General features: G+C 39.9%; 1 protein-coding gene across 13 annotated transcripts in view; it reads left to right on the plus strand.

The window, feature by feature from the left end:
- Positions 1 to 21487, plus strand: part of ADAM22 (ADAM metallopeptidase domain 22) — a 132089-nt gene that overhangs the window by 46915 nt on the left and 63687 nt on the right. For all 13 annotated transcript variants that reach the window (XM_039379724.1, XM_039379727.1, XM_039379776.1 and 10 more), the window contains exon 4: positions 11383 to 11449. In XM_039379724.1, coding sequence (XP_039235658.1) covers positions 11383 to 11449 — 67 coding nt within the window. The remainder of the gene's footprint in view (positions 1 to 11382; positions 11450 to 21487) is intronic.

A 21487-nucleotide genomic window follows, 5' to 3' on the forward strand; every position in this document is an offset into this window, starting at 1 on the left:
TATTCCCACATCCTCACCCCATCCTCTCTTCTCCAAATTGAAGAGCCTTTTGAGTTTAGAGAGGATGATTTACTGGTAGGTAACACACAGGGAGGCAAAGGAACCTGCTGGGGTCATCAGTAATGCCAGAACCATCTGGCAAGCCAGAAAATTTGACTTGGAACAGCATTAAGAAATGGATTTTTTTGTCTCTCTGAAGCTAGCTGTACTCTTGTAGTTATATATGCTAAATGAAGACTGATTATTGTAAGTTTGAGGGAGCTGTGATAATTCATTGGACTGTGGTTAAGTGATTAGTGTTGTCTCAGAATCTGGCTCCTGAGAATTCAGTGTCTTCCCACTCTTCATTCATTTATATGATGAGCCATGAATTTTATTTCACAAACCCTTGTGTAATTTGTTATGTGCGGATATTTTGAGATATTTTCTCAGTAGTGCAGACTGTTTCTTCAAGAGACTCCTTTCCTTGTCTCCCTTAACTGTGCCATTGGATTTATTTGCATAGTTTCAGACTAAAATCCTGGCCCAACCCCGGATGAAGTGTGAGACCTTTGACTTCTGATCGACACAATGTTGTGTGCTGTTAAAAATGACCTTCTTTATCAAAATAGAGATATTAAGGTGCTACAGCAGATAATTTCAGTTTCTTGCTCTTTAATTTGCCTCTCATTGTAGATGTTTTTCATGACTCATTATTCCTTAGCCTCTCTACCAATAACAGGCTTTTTCAGTGTCTCTGAGTTTCAAGCCCATTTCTATCTTCTTGAAATTCTAGCATATTGTCTTCATCAGAGTAGTTTCTAGTAACTAATTAGTTCCTAGATTTAAGGTGTGCTGTGTTTTGAATTGAAACTATTTTCAGGTATACCCTTTTCTGAAGTTCACATCTATTGAGAATAAAGATAAAAGTAGGGGTAACCATTTTTTCTGATCTTTTTTTCTGACGCATCCCAGGTACTTGAACAATTGATGCATTCATTAGATTAACAACAAAAACAAACTTCTCCATAATTTTTCAATCCATAGATACAAATACTCTGTTATTACATGAAATAACACAGATCAGAAGAAATTACTATTCCTGGAGATGACTACATAAAATGTTCTTGGGGCATGAGCAACCTTTCAAATTTGAGGATAAAATGCAAAGTTCTAACAGTAGGTAACCATGAGCATAAGGGGGTGTTTGTTAAGTGCTTATAAAAGAAATGACAGCACAGCAGGGGAAAGCTTTGCTGTCATTAAGAATGCACATTTTAGGATGGATGTGTTCAGTGTTAGTGCATAACTGTATATCTCTTGACTTCCTTTGCTAGTCTTCCTTGGCATCATGCAGAAGTGGGAAGCAGTGGCATGGAAATGTTGGTTGGCAAGAAGGGAGGGTGGTGGGCTGGGGAATAAAGGGAGAGGAAGGTAGGTATGACAGTGGAGAGTTTGGAAGGAGGTGATGAAGCTGAAGCAGAGCATAATTAGTATTCCTATTTTATGCAGCTTAAGATTTTTTATTTTATTTCTGTCATCATATGCTGTTTGTTGCCTGTAATCTGGGAGTGAGGCAAGGCTGTGCTGGCAATGAGGCAGTCTGCTCGACAGTCCCAGTTTACCTGTTACTGGGTTGGAAGGTGCGTATGTGCAAAGCAAGTGGTGATGCCTGATCACTTTGACAGGGATTTCCTTCATGGTTCTGGACAAACATCCCCCAAAGTGAAACCTTCACCATTTGCTCTAATGACAGTTTCTTGTTCTTCAGGCACTCCATGAGGAGGATTCTTGGGATCAGCTCTGAAGAGCTCCAAGAGCTCCTGTGTTGTCCAAACTGCAACACAGGGCAGGACACATCTGAAATGTGTTAAAATGAAAAAGGCACTGTATTTCTAAACTATGTGGCTCTGCGAAGTTTTAAACTGGGTACCCAAAACAAATAGATAGTTTGATGGGGAACTGCTAATATGAACTCTTTTGGGGACAGTATGTAGTCAGTATTTGTGTTTTGTGTTTGTGTTTTGCGAGTACTTTGAGAGAGCATCATGGAAATGTGCATAAGAGCAGAAATAATTTGTATATTTGCTTCAGGGCAAGAAGTATGTATACAGTAACTAAAATTTGAGGGCAAATCATGAAGGAAGCTATCAAATAAAAAATATAGTAAAGTCCATTGACTAAATGATGCAGGTGTCCTGTGCAAAATATATGCTTTTGTTAAAGAGCACAAAGTAATATTAGGACCATATATAACATCTAAGCATTTAATTTTTCTGTTTTTCTCTTTTAATATAGCGTTTGTGGACAATACACAGAGAGTTGGGTTGAAATGTGGTTGAATCACAAGTGAGTTTACTTGGAGAGTGATTTTCCATGTAGTATGAAACAGTTTGAGTGTATGAAGAAGCATATTAAAAACTAGGATTAGACCACAGTAGTGCATTTGTGCAGGAAAATATGTAACCTGTGCTTCTTGTGTGCATTTCTCTTCCCTTTTTTATTAATTTATGATCTTCTCAAATACTAAAATTAACTATGATTATCCTATCTTTAAAGGAACAAGTGTATGAACAGAATGGCTTTGAGGAAACTGCTTTGTAGTAACAGTATAAACATGGTATGAAAATATCTCCTCATTTTAATAGGATTCCTTTTGAAATTTCTATAAGAAAAAAAGTAATTGCTCAAAGAAACATAGGTGTAAATTATTCATCAGCAAAAACAGAGTGAGGTTTTATTGACACTTGTATTACCATCAGTACTGTATGGAAAACTGGGTAAAGAGGAAAGTGAACCTTGCCCAGACTACTTTCAATTCTGCCTGTGAAAGCAGAAGTTTAGAGCAAGAAAAATCCCACTTCGCCTTTCTGCCTGATAAGAATCTTGCAAACAGCTGCTGTCTGCTCTTTCTTCTTGTTAAAGTCTCTAGTTTAGCACTATGGCATCTTGAGTAGCTGTGTCTTCCCAAGGATATTGGGAAAAATCTGTGACTCTGTGTGTGCAGCTTCCTTGTTAGGGCAGTAGATTTAATCTCCCTGTTGTCTGAAACAGAAGACTGTAATCACTTTCCCTACATCACTAGCAGCATGAATTAACTGCTGTATTGAATTTGTGCCCTTTGCAGTGCTTGCGCCACAAAATGTTTTTAAATGCCTTATTTAAAAAATAAAACAGTTTTCATTATATATCATATCAGATGCTACTTACCAATTTCACTGTTTTTATTAGGAAATATTAATATTGATACAAGAAATATAATCAAATTATTATTTATATTTAAGTTGCAATAAACAAATAGAACCCAAAATTATTATTTCAGAGATGCTTTAGCTATGTTTTACTCTTAGCTTGTTGGGGTAGGGAGCTATATTTCCTTAAAATATAGTGAAAAGAAACTTGTGGTGATATGAGTAAATGGTTAGTGTGTAAGTATGTCTCTTCCTAGCTGCAGAAATTAAATATAAACTTCTATTTTTTTTCCTCCCTGGAAAAAATAAGGTGTTTCTGTTCATCATGATAAAGTTGCCCATATGGTCATTTAGACAGAGGAGTTCAAACTGAATTGCAAAGATTGTAAAGGATGGGCCAAAAAGTCAATAGTGTAGTAACTGTTGATGGAAAGTGTCACCGCAGAACGCCCACTGGATGTACTTCAGGTGCTGTTCATGTGCACAAGGCACGTCCAGCATCAGGATATGGTCGCGCCAGCCTGAGCCTTGAAACTACCGCTGTTGCTTTACAGGTTTTACTTGCAGCTTTTGTTGTGTACTCTCTCCAATTTTATGCTAGTAATAGGAACCATGTGTAATAGAAATTTGGAGAAACTAAGAAAGAATGTCTTCAACCTGCTTAAACCTGTTCTCATCAAGAAATGAAGCCAGTCCAGTAAATGAAACACATACTGTTTGTAAGCCAGAGCTGTGAGACTCCTTCTCTGATGGCAGAGGTGGAGGCCCTGTGCAGGGCTGCAGAGTTGCTCTGTGGTTTCCTGTCTGCAGTAGGGTGCAGGGCAGTTACTGTTGTGTCCTACAGGCAAATTAGCTATTAAGGGATGAAGGGACTAAGTGCATTTTCAAGTCAGATGGCATTAGGGATCTGAGACAGAAGTACTGAAGAGGAAATAAATGAGCAAACGTTAGTATTTGGAAGAAACATCAACAGAGATTCAAGTTGTGCATCATTGTTTATTACTGAAATGTGAAATTAAGCTCCAGGAAAGGACAGAGATTGGGTACGACTCAGCATTTGTGTATAATCCCTTGAGGATTTAACCCCTTCTTAAGTCCCTAATTTCTTTTTGAAGAAGGTCTTAAAAAGTTGATAGGAGTAGAAATATTAAGAGATTACATTCTCCTTTCTCCCCTTCATATTAGCAGCAATAAAACCAGAAAAGCACAGTAAGAATATTTTAAAAAGGGGTGAAATGTCAATTTATGCAGACAAAAACCGGCTCTGTTTTTCTCAGCTGGTTTTTAATTCCTCTGGGCAGGCACTGTGAAAACTGTTGCCGTGTCTACGAGAAGCTATCTAATTCTGATTGATTAGTCCATTTGGCTAATTTAACAGATACAGTCATTAATTAAATTAACCATCCACATAAAAAGAAATTCAGCAATTCTTTTGATGGGAAGGTGGAGATGAAAGTTTTAGAGCTGTGGCTATTAAAGCAGATTGGTTCATGGAGTATGGAGATAGATAATCCCTCCTAAAGGCAAAGAAAGATCATATGTGAGCAGAGAGAAGGTTTCCGGGTAGGCATGAGGATAAAGGAGAATTAAAATGTCCTAGGTAGTCAGATACAGAAACCTGCCAGCTAAGGGGCTTTTTAAAGTTTATCTTGCTGTAGTTAGCTCATGGCTGATACCGAAAATGTTTTAGGACCATAGTGTAATGCAAGGTAATACAAATTGCATTATACTCTTACTGACTGGCAGATACAAACATCCGTTCTGTTCCCTCTCATCTGGTCTTCCACTTTCTTGGTCCTTGATTCATGATAATCAAGCTGCCTTCTCTTTCCTGCTGTAAAAGATGGGCTGTTCTAAAAATTACCTCCCATAGCCACTCCTTCCATATCTATTAGTCCTGTTAATACTTGGTATAGGGTGTATGCCATCGGGGGAAAATATTTCATTTTATGGGAAGTTTCATCATTCAAACAGTGCCCATTCCTTTTACTGCAGCCCTTCCAAGCATGATGTTGCAGGAGGCTTCCTTCTCACAGCTTGCTCTGCAACATGGGTTAGCATTAGTTGTGCAGTTGATACGGCATCAATCTCTTATCAGTGTCTCTATCATTTCCCTGAAACCGTTTTCTCTTGAATGTCTCCATATGTCTGCTGATAATTTCCTGCTGACTTTCCACCCATTCAGACATTTCTGCTGACTTCAACTAAAACACTCTCTTCCTTTTCAGTAATGCATCTTACCTCAGATCTCTCATTTGATGTCCTTGTCTGGCACCATATTTAATCTGAAATCACGATATTAATCTGAAATTTCAGGTGTACATAATGGAGAGTTGTGGAGACGGGAATCAGGGTGAACAAACAGGAGAAATGATAAAGAATTCTTATGGTGTTCAAGGAGACACAGCAATGATATCAGATATCATGAAGCCAGTCATTTCTCTCATTTATAACACTGATGTTGACAAAGGTGCATTTTAGTACTGTGATTATGAGCTCCCTCTATTTCTACCTTTCTTGACTTTGTAATTCTTCCTGTGGCCTCTAAAGAGGTCCCTATCATTTCTGCTTCTTTTCTTCTGTAGCTCTTAGTCTTTTCAGTCTCTTAAATCTAGAAAGTTAATATTTGTTCAGAAGCTGGTGATAGGAATTTTCCTTCTGTATTTAAAAGTGAACATTTCTATTAAATTTCAAGGGATAATTTCCAGGTTTTTATCCATTTCATATTCAAATGCAAACCTCTTCCTTTTTCAAAAATCTCAAGTGGCTGCTTTTTTTCTTCTTTTGAGAAGTGCTTTGTAATCTGTTTTTTCTTTCTGTTTCTTTAAACACTTGACCTGTTCTGTCCTCTTTTCTCTTGCCAGTACATTTTTTTAACCTCTTTTTCTTCCTGGAGCAGCCTCTTTCTGCTGGGGAACCCATCTATTTCCAAAACCGATCTGTTTTCCCGGGTTCCCACTCCCAGCTTCATTTTGGTAAACCTCATATGCAAATGCTGCAGTTAATTCAAGGCACAATTCAAGTGCATATATATGCATCATCTTGGATAAGGGTAATTTCCTTAGTTGGCCCTGTTCTGTAAAAAAAATTCCCCGCAGCCTCTACCTCTTGTGTACTGTTGTGTCTGTTTGGGAGCATTGGAAGAGCAGAGAGGAGCTTGCTCATTTTTTGTTCTATTGAGTCTCAATAGAACAATACAGTCTCAATGCTATTGAGTCTGTACTGAATGGACTCATGGGTTGTCTCGTATGGACTTAAGATAATGCTCAAAGAAATGATGCTGCTGAAAAAAGCCCTACATTACTAAATGTGTACATTTAAAAAATAACAGACCTCTGAAAACAGAATTGCCATTACTAGCGTAACTTTTTTTCCTTGTAAAAACATCAGATCACATGTGCTTTTTTACCGTGAAATGTTGGGGTTTTTTTGTTTTAAGTCTTAACATATGCAGGTTTTTGCCGTGCCTTTTCAAAGATTTTGTGTCAATGCCTCAGCAAATGTTTCTGAAAATCTCATTCTATAATATTGTCTTTCATAGTGTTGATGTTTTATTCTCTGTAATTTTCTCTTTCCCTGGTGTTTCTTCGATTTTTTTTTTCACAGTCTGTTCTTTTTTCACAGATTTTATTTATAATTGATACAAAACCTACTATTTAAGCTGACAAAGATGGCTTTTAGGATAGATTGGCAGGCAAGCTAAATTGTTCCTATTTTATCTCTACCATAGGGAAGTGTTTATTTATTTATGTTGAAATGCATATTATTTTAATGCTGATTGCTCTGTCTTACCTTAAACAATTGTAATAATGTTTCACAAGTATTTTAATCTAGCTTTTTGTTTGTTTTAAAGCAATGACTTTTATTAAAATTACGCCTTACTGGTACTGAAGACAAAACATGACTCCACCTATGAGGTGATCTCATGAGAGAAGCATATCTTTTGACCTGAGTTTTTAAGATTGTTTATAACTGTTAGGTTGTAGATTAGTTTGTAATAGCACTGATTGCATTATTGGATCTGCAAGAGTGTTGTGTTTTCTTCTGATATTTTCAGTGCAGTGAGTCATAATAATAAAGCATAACATGGCTTCTTTTGTGGTTTTTATACTGACAAAATATTCTCGGACATATCCTGCCATGTTACTTAGGATAGGCTTTAAAAGTGTCTTTAATTCAGACCCATTGTCTGTTTGTAAGCTCTTAATTTGGTCCCCAGGAGCTGTGCAGGCAGGTGACCCCATGGTGTTTCCCTTCCAGGCAGGCTCATTTTGGGAATCAAGGCATTTGCAAGAATCCTTAAGAGGTGGGGGAGTGCCAGTGGTTCCCCAGCCGTTTTCACCCTTTTGTCCTTGAAAGTAAGGACAAAGAAGGAAGAAAAAATGGAAGGACCTGTTTAGGAATCCTTTTCTTGGCCTACTTTGTAAAGAAACACAACTTGAACAACCTGGGTATGTTCATCACAAGGGTGATGGGTGGGAGAAGAGCAGCTGACTGACCACCAGCAACCCTGGAGCTGGATCCCAGGGGACCCTGTATAAGCCATAAGAGAAACACAGCCCTTCAGGGTGCAGGCATAGCAACCCAGGCCAGGTCAAAGGGGTGCTTGGCCAACTGCCCTGTCGCAGTAGCCCTGGGCAGATGCTGAGGGAGAAGTGGAAGAGCAGAAGAAGCTTGTATGAGGCTTCCCCGGTGTCCTTTTCCAGGACTCCAAGACTTTGAGTCAGGTGCAATTTCTGTGCATTTGGCAGCTCCCACTTATGTCCACTAACTTGTCCATTCCCAACTTGGACCAATACAGACCTCTAGTATCCATACCTTCCTGTGGCAAGAGGTTGTAAAATATTCTCGGGCATATACTGCCATGTTACTTAGGATAGGCTTTAAAAGTGTCTTGAACTGGCACATTGTGCCAGTGCCAGAAAAGGTGCCTTTTTATTAGTTCTGAGTTTACCGATCTTTTCTGTTACCTCCTAGTGCTTGTGTTGTACAAGGCAGAGAATGATCAATCTCTTTGTTTTCTCATTGCAGACACAATATCCAGGTCTTTGAGAGGATGACATGTGATCTTCAAGAACATAAAAACATTAACAGTAGTATCTTTTAAAAAGCAGTAATTTTGTCAGACTCACAGGAGCAGACCCTGTGCTTCTCCTTATCATCCTTCCAAACAAAGCTATAAAAGTCTTTCTGAGTTAAGCCATGCTGTTTGAGCCCTGTCTTCTGTACTGTATACTTACTTTAATATCTTACATTTTATAATCTCTTGCATCTTCCTTGGCACAAAACCCTTTGTGACCATCAGATAAGAATGACAGCCTTAGTTTAACTGAGCCCCCTAGAAATAGTGAAGAGTAAAAGTAGAGCCCTAAGCTATAAAGGAGGCTTTAGTAAGTCCGTGGAAGCATAAACTTCTGCTGAAAGAAAGTGTAGTGAATGCTGGGAAACTGTGTATCTGACTTCGGCAAGCTGAACTAAATACATTTTAAGAGAACATCTATCTAAATTTCTAAATCTGGAAAAGGTATACAAGACCTTATAGAAATCTTTGAGCTTCCCCCAGGGAATGAGTATCCTAAATATTTAATATTCACTTCTAAGAAGGTTTAGAGTATTGTAATGAGTAACTCAACAGCATTTCTTTTAGGTGCTCCTCAATAATGGGTCACCTGCAGGCGGTTGTGCGAAGCATCAATATAGATATAGGTATATGGGCCTGATCAGAATTAAGGGGGTCCTAGAGGGCAAATCTGGGGCAGCTGATCACAGTTTCCGCAGTGGCTGAAGGACTCACTCACTCTTTCTTCCACCCTTATTGGCAGCTGCTCAGGTACATTCCCTCCCTTCTGTCAGCTCTGGAGTTTATCGTACCTCTTCTCAAAGGACTTCAGTTACCTAATGGAGCAAAAACATGGGTTTGTTGAACCCTCCCAAGTGTACCTTGACTTATGCCAGGGCTGACACGAAGAGTATTTTGATGAGTGTTAGTTCTGACACCCGGAGTGTTTTGATGAGTGCTTGTGCTGACACAAGGTAGGTTCAGTGCTTTCTCCTGAGGGGGCACTGAGACCTCCTGCTTCCAGCAGCAACCAGCTGTGAATTCACTGTGACTGAGAGAACCCCACCTGCATGGACAGTTGTCCCATGGATGCTACCATTCAGAAATTTGTTAGCATTCCTCTTTTTCTTGCTGCTGTTGCTTACACTTAGGTACAAAGTGGGTTTTGTTTTTGGTTTTTGTTTTTTTTTCCCTTTAACATCAGTTTCCATTGACAGTCTTTGTACATTTGAGGTTCTGCCAGCATCTTCTATAGCCTAATTATCTGCCTTTATATTTTGGTGTATAGATTCTGGTGCATTCACGTTCCCTCACAACTCAATTTTTTGCTAGTCTTTAGGAGCCTCTGTGCTGCCAGGTAATGGAACTTTGTAAACAAAACTGTCCAGTACCTGTCTGCAGTATTTGGAAAGAGTTTTCCTTTGGGCAGTGGTATTAATCTTACCTCAGTTTGACTGGAAATACATCTTCTTTGATGTATTCTGGGATGACAGTTGTGTTTTTCAGGAAGACACCCTATTGATCTGGCAAATCATTTTGCCAGAAACAAGTGCGGTCATGTCTTTCTTCCTTATAAACCAGGCCTTCCAAAACAACATGATAGAAATTCCCTCCATCCCTTAAGTGCATAAATTTGCTGTTTGTATAATTGAATTTGATCTTATTTCTAATATCTAGTGCTGAAGATCATCCAGGTCTTTCCTATGGGAATTTTTTTGATCTTCTTTATTCCTCATGCTTTCCAATTTAACATTATCAGCATATTTCATTGGAACCCTCCTGAGATTTGTGCCTGGGTTATTAATGCGAATACCAAGCTGGCAGCTTTTAGGGCTGATATGGGAGGACCTGTGCTGCCAACCTTGTCCTGCTTGCGGCTCACTCATGGCTGTCACCAATGTCTCTGTGAGCAACAAAGTCCATGGTCCTGCTCCCTTTTTGGCCAGAGCGAAGCTCTGGAAAGGTGATGAGCCACTGCCCTGGGTGCCACTCTGCTGTTCCTGCCCTCCCTCAGCAGGTCAGTTCACTTCTAGCCTGGTGTTTTGCTGGTTTAAAGGAGAAATATTCAATTGTGCTTCTTCTGCTGAGGGGGTCTTTGCTAATTGCCTTTTGGCCCAGCAGTCAACCTGCCTCTTCTCAGGTTTTCTGTACCAATTCTTCATCTTTTTCAGTTTAATCACCACTGAGGTGGGACAATATCAAATCTTTATACTGATTTAATCTCAGTAAAATTTTGCAGTCTTTGAAAATGCTTAGTGAAATTTATGATGCAGATGATTTGGTCCCTTCTAACCTTCCCAATTCTGTGATTCTATAATTTGCTTACCTAGAAAATAATTATGAGGGAGAGGATTTGACTGGTTTTGCACTGAAGCGTCTTAGTAAATACAGCCTGCGTTTAATTTATATATGTTTACCCCAGGTCTGATTGTTTTTTCTCTTCAGTGTTTGTTCCAAATCCTTGTGTACTTGAAGGCTGTGATTGCTGTTGCCCAGAGCCTTTTCCTCTAGCATTGCTAAAACTGCAGGGCTCCCAGGGAGAGCGGTGGTAGGGATTCCTCAGGACAGGACCTGCCCCAGGGGCCCCACCACAACCTTCACACTTGCACTGTGAGCTTGCCTGGGCTGCAGCTCCCCTGGCCGATGGCTTTGCTGACCTGTTAAGTATGGACCTGAGCTCACGGTATTGGTGTTACAAGGTCATTTTATTATTGTGCCGTTGTGTCCTTAGGAGTCTGCCAGCGCAGCTACCACTTTCTCTCATATTGGGTTGGAGTCACTCCTGCTGGTTTTACATCCTTCTGCTTGTTTCTTTTTTTAAAGTCCACCTAACTTCTGTACTGTTCAGCTTTAGCAGCAAATAGGAAAACGTCTTGAATTAAAATCAGTATCAGTGGCTGGTTTTGAAGCTTCCATGAAGAAACTCCCCCTCAGTTTTCCTTGTCCCACATTCTGGTATTAAAAATCAATGTATCCCATGCACTGTGTAACTCCATTGGAGATGGTTGTTTCAGTGATTTTTATGAACATTTTAGGAAAAGTATCCTGCAGGTTTTGCCCTTTTCAAATGTAAATGTTCAATCAGTGCTTGCTGAGAGGGAGTGCAAGAACACACACGCAAGGCTTATGGTTCCTTTTTTCTTTTTCTTGCAGTGACCTGCTGTCTTCTGAGTATCTTGAGAGGCATATCGAGCAAGGTGGGAAGACAGTGGAAGTTAAAGTAAGAATTTCCTTTTTATACTTTGCGTTTTTAATTTGCTTGGCTTTTGATGTTAATGCAAACTCACTTGTTTTTGTGAAAGAAGAGAGATCTGATTTTTCAAGGGAAAATCTACTTTTCTACTTTTCTGAGGCAAGCATGTTTCATGTTTTCTAACTTCCGGCTCTTAAACAATAAACTTCTTTGGCAAATTTAGTATATTAATGTTAATATCAAAATGGTATCCATGAAAAATGTATATATGATAGTTCATTTTAGTAATAAATATACTTTACTTTTGATGCCTATTGAAGAAAATCCTTTTGTTTTGGTATCTAGCTTTCCACGTTGTACTAATGCCCAAGTTTGTTGGTTATGAGCTTCTTTATGAATTTGAAAATAGCAAGATTTATGGTATAATATTTCCAAATATCTAGTCATGGGTTTCTTTCTCTGTATGTTTGTTGGCATGATGACTACAAGATCCTATTTGTTGCAATGTGAAATGTCCGACAACTTTTACAGAAGTGTTTTGTTATATGCATGTAACATGGGAGATTTTTCTTGAGGACCTTCTGTTTGTTAGGACTTATTTTGTAGATGTCAGCTGTAAAATTGCTGTAGATTACATAAAATGTGCACAAATGTGTTATATGCTGTGCATAAAGGAAACTCTTTAAATTTGACTATGAGGTAAATATCAGATAAACTTTTGCTCAAAGTTTGTTTTAAAAATGTAAAATTTTTAAATTTTTTTTTTTAAATCCCCCAGAGTGCATTACTAGATCTGAGATCACCTAAATACACTGAAACAAATGTATTAACCTCTGCAGTGTGAAAATGGAAGTGGGCAAAGTAGTCCTTTAGCCAATGAATAGCTAAAGATATCCTTTGGCTTATCCCCTTCTGTCACTCGCAAATGTGAAGTCTGCTCTTTTACTGTTCTCAGAGATGATAGTCTGCATACATTATCAGACTGAGGCAAACACATACGTGTTCCATTTAATTGTAAAGACTAATTTCTCAGTCAGCTGTGCTCTGCAGTCAAAAAGTCTTGACTGAGATTCAGAAAATGAGTCAAAGCAGAAATAAAGATAATAGCTGATATTAATAAGAACAAAAGAATCCATTTGTCTGCATCAAGGTATATGTTCAAGTTATCTAAGTTAATCTATCCAACTGCCATCACTGAATTAGGACAAATCTATTTCTCATGAGCAAGCCTTAATCAAACAAGGAAATGTTTGAAATCAGTGACTCTTTGCATCCAAGTACTGTTTAATTACATAGGGAAGAGATAGGAGGATCAGGCCTTTTGGAGGAAGGGTCATAAAATGATCTGGGCCAAACAGCTCCCAGTCTCCAGGGTCCCAGAGATTATTTCCTCTTCAGTTGTCTGCCATGCAGGGTCATGGTATACCTTCAGGGATGGCTGTCACTGCCTTGCTTAGCACTCTCAAATCTGCTTTAAGTAGAGTACCAGCATTGCTGCATGGAGCTTGATACTCGACATTAGCTGAATTGGGAGTGAAAGGGGCATGAGACTGTACTATAAAGGAGAGAGGTTGCTGCTTGAGTGGTGTGTTTCCCTCTCCATGCTGCCTCATACCTTTCATACCCATGGGCAGGGGTGCAGGGGTGGATGGCCCATACAGGGGGTCTTTTCTGCCCCCTTGTCTTCCACTGCTCCAGGAGTTCTGCAGGCAGCAGTCCAATGGAAGCATGCTAGGAAGGGAGATGTAAATTTTTTGCTTGTTTTGTTGCACCCGAGTGTGTGGGATTGGAGGAGAAGGAAGCAGCTGCTGTGACAATATGTCAAAAGAGCCTGTTGGCCCCAACCATGGGAATGTTTTCAGAAAAGTTCAGATACTGATTTTTGGAAAAGTGCAGGCTACCAAGTACATTTTGATACCAGACACAAAGTGAAGCTGATTTCAGTACCCAATAGCTGTTTAAAAATAAATCTGATACTTTCTGACCAGTATTTTTTAGAGCCACCTGTAAATGCATTAGAGAGCTTTGTTTGTCTGTCAAACAGTTTCTGAAAAGCCTAGCAGTATCTATTTTGCATTTGAGAAACTGAGCTCTGGTTTTACATCAAATGTTTTGAAAATCGTGCTGCAAATAAAAGACATTTTTGTTATAGTGACTTAGTATCTTCCATTTCTGTGGAAATTGTTTACCATAACTGGTTACATAATTATTATGCTAGATTTTGGGGATTGTGCAGATTGCTTAGATACTTATTTAAAAACAGCTAGTAAAAGGGTACAACTTAAAAATAAATTGCAAAATATGCACTCTGCTATGCAGCATATTCTTAAGCAGAGGCAGAAGAGGTATTTCAGAAAGGAGCCAGGTTTCTATCAGTTGCTTCAACATGCTGCTCTTCACCCACCTCTGTGCAATTTGTCTTGGGCCGTAGGCAGAGACAGAGGCAGCCTGGCAACATCTCTCTTGCTGCTTTGGTGGGAGAAACGGTGACAGAAAGAAAATGTCCATCTGCCATCCACTGCCAGCTGCAGGCTTTGAGCAAGCCTGTTTATACAGCAAAATGGCCTCCTCTGTTCTTGACCTTCTTACTGGCTAAGGAAAAGTGTATTTTAAAATACATACATATTTCCACTTGCATTTCTCTGTGCAGGAAGACCGCACAAACACACGGATTGTCGGTGCTGCTCTTGTGCCATCAGCAGTATGGGAGATGTCAGGAGCTTTGAATCGTATGAAGGCAGCTGTACATACACTCAGCAGTTTGGGAATGTTACAGGCATGAATGTGTCTGGGGAGTGAATGCCTGCCTTGGCTCATATGTGATGTGGAGTTGATAACTACTTCTGCCACTCCTCCCCCTCTCCTTGCCTCCCAATAAAACTTCCTGTGCTGTAAAATACAGATGGATCTTCTGCCATTACTGAGGATGCTTCAGAGAAAAGAGGGGGGCAGGGAAAGGGAGAAACATTCAGATCATAAAAAAATGCTGCTTTGAAGTAGCAAAGAGATTTTCATAGGGAGAAGAGTCCTTTATTTAACATACCTTTTTATCGTAAGAGAAAGTTGCATTGCATTTGATTTCTGCATAATTCATTAATACATTAGACGATTGTGAAGGTGGAACATGTTACACGTTTTTGCAGGGTGCCAGCATTTAGTTGCTGCAGAGGAGAAGCTTCTGTGTGAGGTGCCCTTGTTAATTTGGCACAGTTAGGCAGCGCCTATGACATTCTTATTAAACCAGCAGCAATGTGCCATTCCTAAGAAAAAAAAAAGGAGGTAGATGTTTGAATTATTTTGGTGTTTCCCCCCACATCCTCCTCTACTGTACATCATGTGTCTAACTGCTAGAAAAGCGGTAGTGTTGGCCTAAATTTCCTCTAGTAGCAAAGAGAATAATCAATTAATAAGAAAGAGAAAAACCCTTCTTGGCATTGCCTTTTCCTGATTGTGTCATTCCAGATCATCCTGTGCTCACAGCACATCAATACTCAACCTGTGTATACCTAATGTTGTTGCAGTATATCTCTGTGTCCTTTTATCTCTCTCTCTCTTTTTTATTTTTTTTGGTTATCATTCTGTCACTGATGCTGTCGGTGAGATGAAAGGCAAAAAACAGCTATAGTGCTGAGTAATTCACATTGCTGGATTTTTCTCCCTCAGAAGGAACAACTGATATCTATTCAGTGATATTTTCTCATATAAAATGTTTCAGTTTTCCTCTTCAGGGTGTGTAGAAATAGACGTTTCTTCTTGTATTCCTCCAAAACATTGGACAATTCTATTAATTCTTAGAAAATAGATTTCTGAAAAAAAATAAGCAATGAAAATAATTCAGATCCCCAGTCAGAGAACTTACACAGGTAGAGAGTTGTGGTAGATAAATACCAGAAATTTTTGATGGCATGTTTAAACATAACTAGATGGAACTATATTTCATAGGCAATCCTTAAATTCTAAAATTCTTTAGTGTGGTGGTGTAAACACAATATATGTGTTATGGGCACAAAATTACAGCAAGAGTGCTTACAGCATAAAAGAACACTGCTTTTTGCTTCTATCTCACAGCATGTTCATACTCACAATAGCATTGAACAACATAAATGGAGACATAGTAAATGGTAGGTACTGTTTTTCTCTGTTGTAATGTTGACAGAGAAGCTTTGGCCAGACTTGTGTTGTGGCTTAAGACTGCCTCATGGCTTTGTATCCCAGGCTGTGCTGAGCTGTGCTGCTGGTCCCTGAGGTGCTCAGCCCATGAGTGTGGGCAGGACTGTGCCCAGTGGCCTTTCTTCAAAGTGCCCACGGCTGTCCTGTCGAGCTAGGGTGCCACAGTGTGACCTTGTGCTCCAGCAGGGATGCCATCGTTGTAGTTTGGGCAGTGGGGGTTTTGGGGCAAATGCATTCTAATGCTGCACAGCAAAGCAGAATGGGCAGTTTGCAAAAATAGTCATTTTGTTATGTACATTATGTGACTAGAAGTGTGTGTAAGATGCCTGTGACTGTAGCATATAGCTGTTTTAATGCCTCTGAACAAGAGGGGGAAAATACTGTTCTTCATTGCCTTAAATCTTCTATGTGCCATGATGTGTATTCAAAGGGCTCTTTATGTACCCTTTTTTGGGAAAATAATATAGAAGTGAGAAAAATATTAAAATCTTGAAAGAGTGGAGGAGTTTGATTACTCTTGACATGGTGAATATTACTTTTTCAGCTAAACTTTCTCCTTCAGATCTGAGCTGCTCAAAGAGTTGTTTAGGTACAGTCCCTTGACTGAGAGCAGTGTGTATATGTCACATCTTAGTGCCTGTGTTTGATGAGACCTTATCCGAAGTAGCATTCCAACATTTCGTTGTATCTCCACAGGTAGGAACTGATCATAAGGCTACAATAATTTGTGGTGCAGCCAGAATAAACACTGAACCTGTGAGCAGGTAGTTTTAATTATTGACCGCTATGTTTCCAGTCTTATAGCAAGGTGCTTCCACCAGCATTTTCCAATTAGGGCATCCACTGTTTGAGCTCCATAGAAGAATCTCTTCACTTTTTCTTCAACTTTTGGTAACTCACCATTTTGTAACCAAAGAGGAAGATGTTTCAGTTGCCAGAAAAGCCAGAAAGCATGCTAAACATGCTTTCCTGTACGGGATTACATTTTCTCCTGAAGAAAGAGGGAGAGCTGGGCTGGCAGGAGGGGATGGGAGGGGAGCACAGGAAGACTCTGCCCTGGGAGACTGGAGCCTGGGGATGGTAGGGAGCTGTGCGTGCATGTACCTGGAACTTACACAACGTGGTGATGAGCCCCTGAGGGAAAAAATAACCTGAAAAGGAACAAATCATAAATAATGCAGGAATTATATATGCCTATTTCTGGCAGAGCTTTTTTTGTTTGTGTCCAGAGACTAGAGAAGCTGTTAGTATCAGAAAAATTATTCTGTAGCTTGTTTGAGAGAAGATTTTGAATACAGGTTCCCATAATGTCACCAGATTCCTCTCCTTTACTCCCTCAAGAGAGCTCTGTTTGCCTCATGGCAAATTATTATAACAAATCTAGGCCATAATCTACTTTTTAGTGATAGCAGTAAACTAACTGAAAAAGAACTGACAGGGAGTCTGTGCATCTGACACAGTTTAGCAGGGGGTTCCTGCAAGGTTGATGTTCATCTAATATTTTCATTAATGACTTAAAAAGTATTTGTTTATTAATGAAATTTGCCAGCATTACAGTGCACAGAAGGATCAGTTGGAGAACTGGCTATTTTTGACCAATGAAGTAAACAAAAATGGGATAGAAAAAATGGCAACTTCTTACACTAATTGTAGGTGTTTTTACTGTATGATGGAAGTTCATAACTTGAAAGTTCCACAAGAAGGCGAAGATCATTGTGTAGTAGTGGAACAGGGAACGAGAGGATGGAAGAGAACTGTGGTCCTAGAGTATACTGGTCAAATTACTTCCTGTGGGTTTTGACCAGAATTAATGTTACTGTATGAACCTTGATGAAGAATTGACAATTTTTTTGAATTTCTGTGTGGTTTTGATTGCTCTGGATATCTTTTTTTTCAGCAGTGTTATGCTGTCACACTGAATTGATAGACGTTGAGAAATATTTCACTTTCCTGTTTTAGCATTACTTGAATTATGAAACCCTTTGGGGTTTAGTAAAATGTGGTATCCTCTGTGGGATAATAGGGCAAGATAATCAGCCCTTATATATAATGTATTTGCCTGACCTAATGATCGCAGTAGCATTTTTTTATACCTGATTATCTCCCTGCTATTACTAGCTTACTTTCTACATAGATTCTGCTGCCAAGAAGAAAATTAGAAGTGGCAGCTTTCTGTATTAGGAGTCATTCCCAGGTCGTGTTTTTGCATATACTACACTAGAATGAATCTCTGATCATGATTCATGTAGGATTTTGCAGGTTTAATTATTTTGTCTCCTTTTTCTTTGTGACAAAAAAAATTAATCCAGTGGGTTTAGCTAGTCCTGGAGGGGAAAAAATTGTCAGAAAGTGGGAGTCTTCAAGAGCTTAAAAAGTATATTTATTACTGCAGATGTGGGCTTCAGTGATAAAGTCGTAGTTCTGCTGAAGTGAGAAGTCGAGTGACTTTGTGACTATCAGGAGTCACCGCTTGTGTACTCTGCTGCAGTCTTCACATGCCCCAGAAGGAGGACAGCTTGAATTTGCAGAAAAGTCTTGCCAGACTTTGTTCACCTTATGAGTTATTTTCCATATTGTTGTATGCTACAACATACAGCATACATAACCAGAAAGTGGTAGCAACCAAATGTTCAGTAATCTCAGACCATGCAAGGACTGAGTATAACTAAGAGAAATTAATTACTGCTATAACATTAAAGAACTTATAATCACTTTGTAGATGCTCTTAATAAAAAATGGAAGTATCTTTTTGGGTTTAACTTAATCCCTTTGAGGGGGAATTAGCTAAGCAAACAGAAGCTGCTGTACTTCTGAAGGAGCACTTCCATGTAAGACTTCAGTGTGTTTTGGCTTGACATCTTTACTTTCTTCATCTTGACTTCTGTAAATAGCTTTGCCTAGACACGTCTGTTGTTCCCTATGGATACCAACCTGACACTGTATTATATACAGTTGGTTAATGTTTCTAGACACAGTCACAAGCTCTGTGAATTTTCACTTAAAAAGGAGTTCCTGTTATTCAGAAATAATGAACCAATAAGGCGTGGTGTTTTTCTCCATTTTCCTCAAGACATTATCTTCTACTGACTGATTGGTGTCCACGTACATGTTGTGTTTATTAGTACTCCTGTAACTCACATGCTTATAACTTGGCTTTAGACTTGGGGTAGGCTGATGACCTGATGAGACAGATTAGTATGGGTAGATTTTAAAGTATGTTCATACTGTCCCTTAAAATGTTTACTTCAAGAGAGGGACCTGGGAGTTTGGATTGACAAGAAGTTGAACATGAGCCAACAGTGTGCCCAGGTGGCCAAGAAGGCCAATGGCATCCTGGCCTGTATCAGGAACAGTGTGGCCACCAGGTCCAAGGAAGTGATTCTTCCCCTGTACTCAGTGCTGGTGAGGCCACACCTGGAGTACTGTGTCCAGTTCTGGGCCCCTCAGTTCAGGAAGGATATTGAGGTCCTGGAGCAGGTCCAGAGGAGGGCAACTAGGCTGGTGAAGGGACTCAAGCGCAAGTCCTATGAGGAGAGGCTGAGGGAGCTGGGGTTGTTCAGCCTGGAGAAGAGGAGGCTCAGGGGAGACCTCATCATTCTCTACAGCTACCTGAAAGGAGGCTGTAGCCAGGTGGGGGTTGGTCTGTTTTCCCAGTCAACCGTCAGCAAGACAAGAGGGCATGGTCTCAAGTTGTGCCAGAGGAGGTTTAGGTTAGATATTAGAAAGAATTTCTTTACAGAGAGGGTGGTCAGATGTTGGAATGGGCTGCCCAGGGAAGTAGTGGATTCTCTGTCCCTGGAGATTTTTAAAAAGAGACTGGATGTGGCACTTAGTGCCACAGTCTAGTAACCGCAGTGGTAATGGATCAAGGGTTGGACTTGATGATCTCTGAGGTCCCTTCCAACCCAGCTGATTCTGTGATTCTATGATCACCCTGGAATAGGCATACAGGAATGGGGCAAAATGCCTGTCGTTAAAAATGACTTGACACCGTGACTAAGAGACACTAGGCACTGCTACAAGAGCTGACTTAAAAGACAACAACAGAGTAGGCAGGAAGAGGTAACCTGTTCTCCTCTGCCTCACCTTTGTCTGGCAGCTGATAATTAAAATAATTTTCTCTAATGCCAAGGTAAGGCAAGGGAAGTCAAGAGGCTGTTTCCCAAGCAGATGCCAAGGCAGCTTCCAGACCAGATGGTGTTGTGCTGGCATGAGCTCTCTGTCCACACCCTGCAGCTATGTTCATAGAACATCTTCTGTCATAGCTACTGGGCAGTAAACAGAAGCCTCATTTGGCCTCTGAACCGGGAAGCTGGGCTGATATGTTGTGCCATCTGCTGAAAGCGCCTACTGTGAGTCACCGACGGCAGTTGGAGTGAGTCGCCCGCGTGCAGGATCCTGTCACATACATGTGTGTCTCTATTTGTTAAGAGCGCTGGCAACAGTCTTTAAATATGGGCATTTTGTGGGGAAGACTTGGAAGCAGTGATGCTTTATCCTAATTTTGGAATCCATCTCTGTGATTTCAGAATTTGAAACAGCATTATAACCTAATGTGACTACAGCTTGTTGGCTCTGAGGTGTATGAGTACATGTGATAGCCTTCTTCCTACAAAGGGAGGGCATCCTTCACATTTACGAAACGTTTGGCTTTCGGGCATCTGCAGTACACCATAAGAAGGTCCGGAGACCTACCCTGCAAAGAGGTGGTGCCAGGGTCCCTGAAGTTGTCATTGAGCTGCATAAGAGCTAAGCCCAGGGCTCTGCTGTCCTGCAGCAGAGCCCCACAGCTGGCCCCCCACCAATTGCTGAAGCACATGTCAATGAAAAAAGTGTTCTCTCTCATTACAGTTACATAGGTCAAAGTACCATTTTGACTTTTCTATTTAAAAATAGAAACCCATCCCTAGTAGGTCGTTTTCTGCTGTAGTAGTCAGGAGCAAGTGTGCATTTTCTTTTCCTGTTGCTATTGTTCATGCAGTCTTAGTTATGCAGTTTGGCAAGTAGTGGCCCCACAGCAGGTAGCTCTTTAAAAAGCTACTCATTATCTGACGCTTCATGGAATGGTGTCTTGAGCCTTAGCTGGCCTTTTGGGAGCTTTCTGCTGTAAGGAAAGAGAGAGATGTATTACTAGGATTTGAACTAGACCAACAATCTCTTTTCCTTTGGATTAATGAGTCTTAAAATAGGAATATGTAGAAGAAGGAAGTACCAGAGTGTAGCATAACGTTTACTGACCATCACCTCTCCTAATAGCAGAAAATGGCTTACTTGAAGATCTAATTCAAAAGCAGATGAATGTGCATCCTTATTTTCCTCCCCTGGGAAGGTCATAATGTCTCTGAGGCGAATAGCAAACACTATCAATGTATGGTCAGCAGATGCTTTCTCCACTGTGACTGCAGAGAAGAGTGAACTGCCATGATTACTGCATGTCATGGCTGTTCTTTTGCTTTACTTGTTTCCCCCTTTATTATGAGTATTGGTTAATGTGTTTTTCATCTCTTTTGTGTCTACTCAGCAGCTGGTGCCTCTCTGATTATGGACAAACTATCTCAAAGGATAAAAATGAGGACAGATTTTACTTCTATTGCTAACATCTATGTCTTCTCATTTTTTAGTATCTTTGGCACATTACCTGCCTGAAAGGCTGCAGGGAAACTTGTGCTGGCATGGGCAAAAAGGTTGCATCTTATTGACAATGAGCTGTAGCAGTTCACAGGGCAAATACCCCTAATTCAGGATTTTGCTATAATTAGGCAAATGAAGCATCAAGATGAAGATTATATCACAAAGTGACCACTATCATAAAGATTAATTTGTTTTAATCGACCCTGGAGTCATTCTGATTTTTTTCTTCTATTTTTTTTTGTAGGAGGTTATTACACTTTTATC

The sequence above is a fragment of the Pipra filicauda genome, unplaced genomic scaffold, assembly GCF_003945595.2.
Source record: "Pipra filicauda isolate LSUMZ 115617 unplaced genomic scaffold, ASM394559v2 scaffold105_size2325265_pilon, whole genome shotgun sequence".
Classification (NCBI taxonomy): Eukaryota; Metazoa; Chordata; class Aves; order Passeriformes; family Pipridae; genus Pipra; species Pipra filicauda.